The 13,589-nt window shown below is 42.0% G+C and overlaps 1 protein-coding gene across 1 annotated transcript in view; it reads right to left on the reverse strand.

Annotated features, from left to right (window-relative positions):
- Positions 1 to 13,589, reverse strand: part of LOC149439323 (uromodulin-like) — an 82,339-nt gene that overhangs the window by 68,410 nt on the left and 340 nt on the right. Inside the window, exon 2 of the mRNA XM_089659207.1 lies at positions 10,891 to 10,917. Within this exon, the coding sequence (XP_089515333.1) occupies positions 10,891 to 10,917 (27 nt within the window). The remainder of the gene's footprint in view (positions 1 to 10,890; positions 10,918 to 13,589) is intronic.

Genomic DNA, 13,589 nt, shown 5'->3' on the forward strand with positions numbered 1-13,589 from the left:
TTTGGTGGTATTTGATCATCTGTGCGATTTTTATTTTTCACGCTATAAACAAAAAAAGGCCAAACATTTTGAAGAAAAACAATATTTTTTACTTTCAGCTATTAAAAATATATAGTAAACTCAAAGTTGGTTATAAATTTAGGCCAAAATGTATTCTGCTACATGTTTTTGGTAAAAAAAATCCCAATGAGTGTATATTGATTGCTTTGTGTGGAAGTTATAGCGTCTACAAACTATGGTATAAATACTGCAATTTACGCCATTTTTCTGCTATACAGTGCTGCGCTAGTTTAACGGACAATTGCGCGGTCATGCAATACGGTACATAAATGAAATTTACATCCTTTTTTTCCCCACAAATTGAGCTTTCTTTTGGTGGTATTTGATCGCCTGTGCGGTTTTTATTTTTTGCGCTATAAAAAAAAAAGGCTGACAATTTTGAGGAAAAAAAAAACTATTTTGGACTTTTTGCTATAAAACATGTCCAGTAAAAAAAAAATGTAAAAATCAAATTTAGTCATAAATTTCTGCCAAAATGCATTCTGCGACATGTCTTTGCTAAACAAAAAAAAAACAATACATGTAAATGAATTGGTTTACGTGAAAGTTATAGCGTTTACAAATGGCGGGAAAGATACTGGGATTTTTAGTTTTTTTTTTTTTATACTAATAATGGCGGTGATCAGCGAGTTATGGCGGCGATCAGTGACTTATGGGGGCGAAAAAAAACACTGACACTGTACTAATGGCACTGGGGAGGAAGGGGTTACATTTATTTTGCAGGGAAGGGTTATCTGAGTGAGGGGGAGTGTTTTACAAGGGGGCGGGGGTGTGTACTGCACGGGACACCGCTGATCGAGAGAGAGAAACTCTTCTGTCTCGATTAGCTCGTCCTCGAGCTGACAGGGAAGTGACAGACAGCACAGCTACTGCAGCTATGCTCTCTGTCACTGTTTACCGCCAATCGCCGGGAAACAGCCGCTAAGGACCGGCTGTGACCCGGCAACTGACATCCGCGGCGGTGATCGGCGGGACAGATAGGGCGGCGGCGCGCCTCACGCACGCCCCCTATCTGTTTACAAAACACATGTTTTAAAACGTGGTTTTGCCTGCCAGTGCCGCCCTGCCGCCATATTTCTACAGTGGCAGGGCGGCAAGTGGTTAAAAATCAGTAGGGGATCAAATACTTATTTCCTTCACTGTATGTTATTTGTTGTTTGTACCCCTAGTACAGCCCAGAAACAATAGTGCACATTTTGTTTTTCTTTTTACCTAAAACACACTGACACTGATACCAAATGTTTTTTTAAATCCTGACCTTTGACCCTGACCTTTTGACCTTGAACTTGACCCAAACACTTACCCTGGCACTGAACTAGATCAAACCTTTTTCTAGGTATTTTTTCTTTATTTTTTCTTTTATTTTTAAATATTTATTTATCTTTTTTTTTCAAACATTTTTTTCCCCCTCTATGCCAGGAGTTAGAAAGATACAGTGTATCTCTCTCCTCCATTCATAGAGGAAAAAAAAAAGCAAGGGGATGGTCTGTATAGTGACTGATCATTGTGCTCTCAGTGACGCCCAGTTCTTTGTGCTGGGAGCGCGCTGTGCGATGCGCTCCCAGCACAAAGACAGGTACACAAATATGTTGCCCCATGGTGTCAAGGTCCTACCTTTCCTCAGAGCTTGTGCTGCTTCATGTGCTGGCATCCATCTTAGGTTTCTGCAAAGCAAGGTGGGAGCCTTTATGCTTTCAGGCCTCTGCGGCTCCTCCTCCAGGAGGATGTGGCCGATCACATTTAAGCCTGCTGTCTGCAGCTGCTCTTTGCATTCGTGTCCTGTATGTTTCATTGCCGCAAGCTCTTGTTCAGCTCTCGTTGCTCTACTGGAAACCGACCAGCTTTGTCAAGACATTTCTCTGCCTTATCCCATTACCTGACCTCCCGTTGCTGAACCCGGCCCGTGACCTGAGTATTCTTCCCTACCGTCTTGTACTGTCTGCTCCGCTGTTATCGACCCGGCCTGTCCAACCACGATATACGTCTTCCCATCTGGCTCCCACCAGCTATACGCCATTGGCGGCAGCCGTTACCGCAGCAGGGGTTACTCGGGGGTCGCGACCTGGTCTCAGGCTGTGTCAAGTCCATCCCCACCATCAGGGGCCCTGGTGAAAGGCAGCCTGGGGCTTAGACTCTGCGCCCTGAGGGATTCCGGTCTGTGGGTGGTGGCTGTCGTCAGTCGCTGCGTGACCTTACCATAGGCCTGCCTGCCCATTCCACAGCTCCGGCCCTGACACTTGGTAATAAAGCCCAGTTCTGTGAGGCTGCATATTTCTGTTACGTCGGTGTCAAGGGGTTAAAGCAGAACATGACCTAAAAAGGGAAATTCCACTTTATGTCCTCCTATCTCTTTCAGAGTTTTTGTGGGAGTGGTGCCAAGTTTTGTAAAGTGCCTCTCCCACTTCTGATAGAATTGCCCAGGCAATCCCAACAAAAATTCACATCCCCCACCACCCACAACCTCCTGGGACACATCACAGATCCAAGGAGGCTGTGGGACCATTCACAAAGGACAGCACAATCTGCACACGCACAGTGGGGAGCTGACTGTGAAGTCGCAAGGAGTTACAGCTGTCTTCCCACAGCAAACAAGCCGGCATTGAGGACCCGAAGACCATCGAAGAACCAGCCCAGGTGAGGATGGAGCTGGATCCCTGGACAGGCAAGTGTCCTTTTATGAAAAGTCAGCAGCTACTCACTTTGCTGCTGACAAAGCTACTCACTTTGCATTTTTTCAGACTGAAGAACCTCTTTAAATTTATTGCACTATTTACATAGACAATTTTTTTTTTGGGTGTACATACTTTCATTTCACTGATATCCCCTTTCAAATATCCCTAACACTTGGATTCACACTTAACCTGACCCTCACCCTCAACGTAATACATAACCTATCCCCTAAAATGAACTGACAGAAGTTTTAATTCTTTCTTTAAAAATCGGGCTGTCAGAAAGGCAGAGCCAATTTTTTTACAGGCATCTAATTCTTTACCCAGGATAGTGTTCTGACAGCATCACTTTAAGCCCCTGGCCACTGGTCCTACTACTATTTGTGCTTTAACCCCTTCCCGCCCCCTCAGATTAGTGGTAACATGTGAACAGCAGAGGCACCAGCCATTTATTTGTACAGAGCCAAAATCTGACAGCTGCAGCTGTTCGCATCCAGTGTGTGCAGGCAGTGTTTACAACCACTGGAAAAAATACTGATTCTTGCTGGCGACTGACCCTGACCACTGCTCTTCCGCTGTCTGAATGTACTCTTATAGACAGTGTACTTGTGACATGCAGGATTGGTGCATATGTTAAAGAAATTATACACTGTATCCCTTTGGGCGAAAAGAAGCAAAAGAGATTTATGTGTACATATTTGTAATGCAAAGGAGACGTGTCAAATGTTTTAAAAGCTGGCCTTACATTTTTTTTTCCAGTCAGCTAATGGACTGAATGAAAAAAAACAAAACATATTCCTCCATGTACACAAATAGATGGACGGAGCAATTCCCCCTGCTGGGACATTGTGTTGTGACAGCAGCACCCACCACTGTCAGAATACACAGATCTGCAGCTGATTGGCTGTAGCTGCTGATCAATAAAACAATTTCCAACATGTCCCTTGGAATTTTGCTGATTACAGACACCCACACACTGATCAATACTTGGCCAGTTCTGCTGAACAGGCCAAATTTTGATCAGTGTAGGGCTAACTTAAGTGCCCGGTCACACGGTGCGATTTGAGAATTGAAATCACACCAAAATTGCATCTTATGAATGTCAACGTCTTAACATGTGCGATTTTGCTGCAGCACGATTTCTAAAGTAGTTCTTACATTACTTTTTCTGCAGTTTTGTTGAGATTTCACATACATAGAATATAATGGAAATCACACTGCAAATTGCAAGAAATCGTTGAAAATCTTCACAAGTAGCAATAAAGTCTTCAGAAATCGTACCTGAAATCACACTGAAATTACACACAAATCACGTGATTTTAACCACTAGGGGACCGCCTGCACTATATATACTGCTACAAGGCGGCCCCTGTGTGCAGGATCACGTATATATACATCATCCTGCACTCTGGGGTAGGGGGCACGTGCGAGGCATGCGACCGGCCTACCCGCGGCACCAGTCGCGGCCGCGGGTGTCAATCACCGGGTCCCGGCCAATGATTACCTGCTGGAGCCTAGCGATTGCCGGCAATCACTGACAGAGAGGACAGCTGCATTGTTTTCAATGGAGCTTTCCTCCCTGTCAGCTTTCAGCTCACTGTTTCGGGATCGCTGATCACAGCCTTCCGGGACAGTGTGTAACAGAGATGTACACACCCCTGCCCCCTAGCACAACATTCCCCTCACACAGTTAACCCTTTGATTCTCTCCAAAGGTTAACCCGTTCCTCCTCAGAGCCATTAGTACAGTGTCAGTGTTTTTTTTTTGCACTGATCACTATATTGGTGTTACTGGGGATGTCAGTGACCCCAAGTCAGTTCTCCCCAGTGTCAGAATGTCCGCCGCAGTCCCACCATAAGTCGCTGATTGCCGCCATAAGTCGCTGATTGCCGCCATAAGTCGCTGATCGCCACTATTATTCGTATAAAAAAAAAAAACAGTATCTATACTTCCATTTGTAAACGCTATAACTTTCACGTAAACCAATTAATTTACACGTATTGGGATTTTTTTTAGCAAAGCCATGTTGCAGAATACATTTTGGCTGAAATTTATGACGAAATTTGATTTTTACATTTATTTACTGGCAAGGGCGGACTAACAACTCATGGGGCCCCCGGGCAATAGGGGATCATGGGGCCCCTGTGTCCTTGCCCACACTCAAACCACACCCAGAAAAGCCTATGAAAGGTACCAGGGACATCTCATGGGGCCCCCTACTGACCCCGGGCCCTTGGGCGGTGCCCGAGTTCCCCAATGGTCAGTCCGTCCCTGTTTACTGGACATGTTTTATAGCAAAAAGTCCAAAATATATATTTTTTTTCTCAAAATTGTAGGTCTTTTTTTTTATAGCGCAAAGAATAAAAAACGCACAGGCGGTCAAATACCACCAAAAGAAAGCCCAATTCGTGGGGAAAAAAATATGTTAATTTAATTTTGGTGCAGAGTTGCATGACCGCGCAATTGTCAGTTAAAGTAACTCAGTGCCGTAACACAAACCGCTTCTGTAACCGCTTCCTGACCGCCCTATAGCAGAAATACTACTACACGGCGGCATGGGTGCACAAAATCACATATTTATACGTGATTCGCGCTCCCGTGGTTTTCATGCCCCTCCCAGATAGCGTCAGATTGCCCGTCAGTACACCAGTCATCACATTTAACCCCTTGATTGCCAGCGACACGCTCATACACAATAAATCTCCATTGCTTGTATAGTGTCTGAACAGATCAATATCTTTGATCAGATCAGCACTAAAGCAGCGTTTACATTAGTATAGCGTCCCCAAAAATGCAGCGTTAGCGGGATCACCTGCCAGCGCCTGCGTTTAGCCCCTATGCTTACCCCCCCTTCTCCCCCAGCAAGTGCAGTGTCAGTAGGTCACTGTCACTTGATACATTGCACACAAAACTGCAGTATTTGCAGAATCAGGCCTGATCTCTGTTAGCACTTGCCGGTAAATTTTGATAACTCTCATATGCAGTAGAGTGCCAGTACTAGTGCCGTGCTACATTTTGGTGAACTGGTGAGCACCAGCGGCCTAGTACATCCTGGACTTTCACATACCTCTTATATTGTAAGCTTCAAGGGGTAGGGCCCTCCTAACCCTTTTGTATTGAAATGTATTGTTGCTGTATTGTCTCCCGTTATATTGTACAGTGCTGAGCAAACTGTTGGCGCTATATAAATCCTGTATAATAATAATACCAGCACTGCAGTATGACGTGGTGATGTGGCGAGTCCCATAAGTGTAGTACAAGCTGGTGCAGTGGCGAGCACAAGTATTCTCCCGCAACCACCAAGAATTCGCACACAGGCCCGTAGAGCCCCTAATATCCTTCCAGATGTGATTGCAAATCCCAATTGGCAGCCCACAAATTCTGCAGCACCAGTACTTCCCCCATTCACTGCCCAACCCGGAATTCAGGTGGAAATAGCAAATTTAACTACTCCCCTTGATTTTTTGGAGCTGTTTTTCATGGAAGATCTGTATGCATTGATTGTGGATCAAAGCATTTTATATGCACAACAATGTATCGCCACCAACCAAAATTCAAACCTTGCCAGACCATTCGCATGGAAACCCATTACAGTTTTTGAATTTATATTTTTTGGGGGCCTAACCCTCAACATGGGCATTACTAAAAAAAAATGAATTCCGGTTGTATTGGTCCACAGACCCGATTCATCAAGTGCCCGAGTTCTCTGCTGCCATAGCCAGGCATAGATATGAAAGTATAATGTGTTTTATGCATTTCAACAACAATACACTCTGTTGTCCTTGAGGTGACCCTGAATTTGACTGCACAAAATTCAGCCCCTCGTAAATCACCTTAACCAAAAATGTGCAGATGTCTATACTCCACAGCAAAAAATCTGCATTGATGAGTCCCTCATTAATTTTTCTGGCCGCCTTGCATTCAAACAATTTCTCCCCAGCAAGTGTGCCAGATATGGGGTCAACATGTAGAAGACCTGTGAGAGGACAACAGGCTATACTTATAAGTTTCAGATGTACGAGGGAAAAGATAACCACGTGGAGCCCCCCGGATGCCCAGACTACATGGGGAGTAGTGGCAAGATACTTGGGGACTTGGTGTCATCCTTTTTCTATATAGGGTACCACTTATATGACAATGGACAATTTTTATTCAAGTGTGCCACTATTTAGACATTTGTACAATATTGGAACTGGTGCACGTGGCCTAATGTGCACCCACCATTAGAAGTGGGTGGATACAGGGTGGTATATTCTAATGGTGGGCATACCACACATTTTTTTTTTTTTTTTGGCAGAGATTTCTTCTCCCATATATACCCATACAATATACCCAACAAGATATATACCCAACAAGGACCAGTGACATACTGGTACATCACTGGACTTTTAATGGTTATATCCTGGTATCATTTTTTTCAGCTGGCGATCGGCTTTCATGTAAATCAATCCTCGTGGCTAATTAGCTGCAGGATTGCTTTTACAAGCAGCGGGAGACAATGCCCCCTCTCCCCCATTGCCTTCCACTGCCTTCTTGGGCAGTCCCGTGCCATTGGAGGAACCTGAGAATGCAGCCGGTGTTTCTGCCAGCTGACCATAGAGCTGATTGGAGACCAGAATGGTGCCAATCATCTCTATAGCCTAAGAAATCAGAAGCTACGAGCATTTCATCAGGATATAAACAGCGCCATTTGTAAATTGGGAAAGCATCTGATCACACCGATCTTGGTTTGATTAGATAATATAAGGGCAGAGGAGATATCTAGAGTCTGATAGAACCCAGATTTTTGAAAAAAGATTGTATGACAAAGCCCATTGAAGTTATAGTGGATATTTGCATTCCTTGTGATAGCAATAAAAGTGATCAAAAAAAATAATTAAAGGGACAATGTAAAAATAATTTAAAAAATCAAAATAATTAGAAAAAAAAAAAGTACCCTCACCCCTCCCTGCACGCGCACACCTGCTTTAGTGAGCCTTGACATTGTGCCAGTATGGAAACAGCAGTTGCACCATGCATGGGAGGTATCGCCACGTACGTCAGATCAAGGGCAGTATTTCTTATGCTAGACTTCCTCTGTAAATCTAAAATGGTAGCTTGTAAAGGCTTTTAAAACGTTGCCTATGGATATTAAAAACGTATGCAGTTTGTCACCATTGCACGGGGCATGCACAGTTTATAGCATGTCATGTTTGGTATCTATTTAGTCGACATACCATCATCTTTTATATTTTACCAAATAATTGGCCAGTATATTGTGTTTTTGTGCATTATTGCAAAATTGCGTTCGAAAAATCGCTGCGTGAGTACTATGTGACATAAAAAATTGCAGCACCCACCATTTTATTCACTAGGGTGTTTGCTTTAAAAATATATATAATGTTTGGGGTTTAAATTAATTTCCTAGCAAAAAATACTGATTTTTTTTTTTTTCATGTGAACAAAAAGTGTAAGAAAAGGCTTGGTCTTCGGGTGGTTAGAAGAGTGAATGATGTGTGGCATAAACTTCTAATGCGGGGCATAAAATGCTCCCACCCCCCAAAACGACCCCTTTTTGGAAAGTAGACACCCCAAACTATTTGCTGAGAGGCATGTTGAATCAATAGAAGAATTTATTTTTTTACCACAAGTTTATGGAAAATCACAAACAAAAAATGTTTATTTTTTTTTACACAATATTGTCACTTAAATGATTTATTGCTCACACATGCCATGGGTATATGTGGAATTACTCCCCAAAATACATTCTGCTACTTTTCCTGAGTATGGGGGTACCACATGTGAGAGACGTTTTGGCAGTCTAGCCAAGTACAGGACCCCAAAATCCAATAAGCACCTTCAGGCTTTTAAAGGGCTGTATTTCCTCATTACACTTCCTGACTACCTATCACAGTTTCGGAAGCCCTGAAATGCCAGGATAGCAGCAACCTCCCCCAAATGACCACTTTTTGGAAAGTAGACACCCCAAGGAATTTAATAAGAAGCACGGTGAGTATTTTGCAGTTTTTGGAAAATGAAGAAAAAAACCAAAAACATATTTTTTCTTTTCGTTTTTTATATTTCAAAACCTTGTGAGAAAAAATGAGATCTGAAAAATACTCACCATGCCTTTTTTAAATTCCTTGGGGTGTCTACTTTCCAAAAAGGGGTCATTTGGGGGGGTTTGGTGCTATCCTGGCATTTCAGGGCCTTCGAAACTGTGATAGGTAGTGAGGAAGTGAAATGAGGAAGTTACACACCTTCAGGCTTTCAAAGTGGTCATTGGATTTCAGGCTCCTGTATGTGGCTAGGCACCCAAAAAGTCTCACACATGTGGTATCCACATACTCGGTAGAAGTAACAGAATGTATTTTAGGGTGTATTTCCACATATGTCCATGGCTTGTGCGAGAAATATATCATTTAAATGACAACTTTGTGTAAAAAAAAAAAAAAGTTTTTTGGCACTTTCCAGAAACTTGTGGAAAAAAATAAATCTTCCATGGACTCAATATGCCTCTCAGTAGATAGCTTAGGGTGTCTACTTTCCGAAAAGGGGTTATTTGGGGGTGTTTGTACTATCCTGGTATTTTAGCACCTCAAGAAATGTGATGAGCAGTCAGAAAGTAAAAGCTGTGTAAATTCCATTATCTATACCATAGTTTGTAGATGCTATAACGTACACACAAAGCAATCAATATACACTTATTGGGATTTTTTAACCAAAAACATGTAGCAGAATACATTTTGGCTCAAATTTATGACAAAATGTTAGTTTTTTTGGATATTTTTTATGACAGAAATTAGAATTTTTAAAAAAAAAAAAAAAAAAAAAAAATTCTCATAATATTTTTGAAAGCTCTATTTGTGTAAAAAAAAGGACATGAATTTAATTTATGTACCGTATTACATGACCGCGCAATTGTCAGTTAAACTAGTGCAGCGCTGTATAGCAAAAAAATGGCATAAATTGCAGTATCTATACCATAGTTTGTAGACGCTATAACTTTCACACAAAGCAATCAATATACACTTATTGGGATTTTTTTTAACAAAAACATGGAGCAGAATACATTTTGGTCTAAATTTATAACTAACTTTAAGTTTACTATATATTTTTTATAGCCAAGAGTAAAAAGGATCGTTTGTCTTCAAAATATTCGGTCTTTTTTTGTTTATTGCGTGAAAAATAAAAAGCGCACAGGTGATCAAATACCACCAAAAGAAAGCTCTATTTGTGTGAAAAAAAGGCCATAAATTTCGTTAGGGTACAGCATTGCATGACCGCGCAATTATCAGTTGAATTAGTGCAGCGCCGAGTAGCAAAAAGAGGCCTGGTCATTAAGGGGGGTAAGTGCTTAAATCGTAGCGGTGTGACCGGTGACTTAGGCTTTAGCATTGATTTATGGTTGTTCCTTTTCTGGGTTGTGACACTGCTTGATTTGGTTGTGTAAGGCCTGGTTCACAACTATGCAGTTTGTATTTGATCCGTTTCCACAGTACTTTTTTTGCGGTGTGTTTTGCGTTGTTGCACAAGCATTTTGATGCGTTTTTCATTCGTTATGCTTTTTTTTGACAATTTGTTGTAGGGCAGATTAAAGAACACAAAACACATAAAAAATGCACTACATACTTTTCTGCAGTGTCTCCATTGAAGTTTATTGAACTTGACCCTGTCCAAAAACGCAATAGCTGAAAAACGCATAAATGTGAACGTGTCCCATAGGAAACCATGTTAAATGGACTGTAGTGTGTTCCTGCAAAAAGCACAAAATAAAGTATAGGTGTGAGCCAGGCCTTAGACCTTCGGGATCACTAATCGTTGGAACTGAAATTGGAATTGTGATAAACAATGAATGCTGATGTGAAAATGCTGTTTTTTTCATATGTATATTTGAGACATCTGGAGAGAAGGTGTAGCAATCTAGTGATCTCCAGAGTGGAGGAGGGGTGCTTTTTCAGCAGAAATATTATTGTGTTTGTGTTGAGTATTTGTACTTTAACCCTTAAGTGACTGAGTTGATGAATAAGTGATGATGCTGATTCTTCACAGTCTGGCTATGAACAGCAGTCAGATTTCATCATCTATAAATCTGTGTAATACTGTATGTAATATTGATTCATTTAATGTTAAGGCTTATCATGCAGTTTTCCTGTCTTTGTAAAACATGTAGTACACTTACGGTCTGCAAGATCTATGCACTGAGCACCTAGAAAAGGGAAAAAAAGAAGGAAGAGTCAAAGGCTGTATTGTAAAGTGATGTATACAATAAACTATACATATATAAGTACATATATACACTGACATACACACACACTTTGTATATTTGTGGCTGTATATGCAAATAACATAAAGAAACAACTGGCATTGTATTTTTTCATGTTATCTTGTATTTATGTCAAAACTATAGTCAATCACAGTTTATTTAAAATTGGAATGTGATCTGTGTACAATCTGCCTTTCAGGCCTTTTGTGTGAACAAAATATCTCCCAAACTTTCTTCCATACTCTAAAGCCGACCTGCAGGCTGAACAAAAAACGTCTAACAGATCTCTCCATCCACACATGAATGAAGCTGCTGCTGTCGTTCTAGTAATTTGACAGCCAGTTTCACCAGCTGTCAAAATATCTGGGCAGCAGCTGCATCTGGGTGGATGCAGTTGCTGTTCCACTGTCAATTCTCTGCCCAGCTCCTTCAATTTTTCAATCGATGGATGTTAGGCAGGAGGTGGCTAAAAGGGCCATCCACTGATTGAAATAATAGAAAAAAACTTTCTGTGCTGCTATAGGTATAGATAGGACTATTGAAAAAAGCTGCAAACACCTAGACCTAGACACGACTAGCATAAGGAAACAAAAATAAAATGGTGTTGCGCTAATATTAATAGTACTAAGGACACAATAATTCGAAGAGTGGGGAGACAGAAAAAATAACCCCAAAACAAAGGTGATAAGTATAAAGGCTTGAATCCAGACCTAATTAGGTGCAATATGAACTGTGGCAAAGACAACGTGAGTAATAATCAGCAAGTGAACATAAATAATACATAAAACTGTAAAGGCCTGAACCCAGACCAAACTAAGTGCAATATAGATACAACATGAACAATAGTCACCAAGTGAACATAAATAATGTATTATGTATTATGTACTAATGAGGTGGTACAGACAGGTGGGACTGATAGGCGGCACTGATAGGCGGCACTGATGAGCTGGCACTGATGAGCTGGCACTGATGATGGGTACTGATAGTCGGCACTGATAGGCAGCACTGACTGGCGCAACTCCTGGGCACTGACTGGCGACACTGCTGGGCAGCACTGACTGACGGCACTGCTGGGCTGCACTGATGGGCACTTGTGGGTGGCACTGGTGGGCACTGATGGGCACAGGTGGGTGACACTGCTGGACACAAGTGGGTGGCACTGCTGAGCACAGGTGGACAGCACTGCTGGGCACAGGTGGGTGGCACTGCTGGGCACAGGTGGGCGGAACTGGTGGGTGACACTGCTGGGCTCCGATCATCAGGGCACTGATCATCAGTGCCCTGATTATCGGTGCCAATCCCTACTCTGACAACTGCTGGTTCTCGGCAGTACTTTCCTCACGCTCGGGGATCGGCGTGTCATTGGACACAGCTGATCACGTGGTAAAAGGCCGCTGTGATTGGCCTTTTACCACATCACATGATCAGCTGTGTTCGTAGGACACAGCGATCATGGAGATCGCTGGGTGCACGCCCCTGGGGGCTTGCAGGAGAGCGCGTTCTGGGAGGACATCATATGACAGCCTCTTAAAACTAGCCGGCCGCAGTGCAGCCATCATTCAGCTATCTGCGGTCGGCAACTAGATAAGTACCTGTAATAAATAAATACTCATCTTTCCTTTGGATAGAATAGGCTTACAATAGGGGTAGGAGTAGATTTAGGTATAGTTAGCTTTTGACTGAACTTCCACTTTAAGCATTTCTTCATGAGTTAAATAATAGAGCCCAAATTGCCAAAAGGTTTCAGTGCTGGTCTTATTCTTATAAAGGTAAAAGTTAACAGAATTAGAAGAAAACCTTAATAAACCTGAAAGATGCAGACTAGTGCTTGCCCACTGGAGGACTAACCCCCCCACCTTATTCCAAAAACAGTTCTTTTGTGGTCATTTATAGAGAATGTCTACTTAGAGAAGTGATGTTCATGTAGCTTAGTAAATAAAGCAAACTGAATACCCAATCATGTGTAAAGGAAGGAAAATACCAGGTTTTCCTTACACAGAGTAGGATGGTTGGGGTGAATGCAGTTTCCATTTATTCGCTATGATAAGGGAACATTTACTTTGCCAGGTGCTCTTTTAGTAAAACAACCCATCGGCTGGAATTCAAACATAAAGGAACTGAGGAAATGTTGGCAATACAAATAATGAGTGAGAGTATCGCTGGTCATTTGCATCACTACATAACCATTACATTACAGTCTGTAGGCACACAACCTTACGTGTCCAAAGCAACATCCCTCTGCTAATATCACCTCTTTTACACACAATATTTTTTAGCAAATGACTGATCCCTGTCTTAGAATATTGTGACAATGTGTAATAGTATAAATCCATGTAAAATTACCTTTAGGTAGAGGACTGCATTTTCCTCTGATAATGGAAACATTCTGCTTGATAATTATACAGGGAAAGGCCCCTCTTTACTTTGCCACCTATAGCACAGGCCTAGTGTGCCCATTGCATCCACCTCTTGCACCCAATTTACATAAAGAAGAGACCCACTGCTGTAACTACTGAATTGGATCATGGGAACAAAAGAGTGCCAATTAGTTCTAGATTCTATAGCTGTAGTGGTGCTTTAATAGGGTGAAATTCAATACATTCTGCACAGTTTCA

The sequence above is a fragment of the Staurois parvus genome, unplaced genomic scaffold (genome assembly GCF_062004578.1).
Source record: "Staurois parvus isolate SC_StPar_1 unplaced genomic scaffold, SC_StPar_1.0 ptg001134l, whole genome shotgun sequence".
Lineage (NCBI taxonomy): Eukaryota > Metazoa > Chordata > Amphibia > Anura > Ranidae > Staurois > Staurois parvus.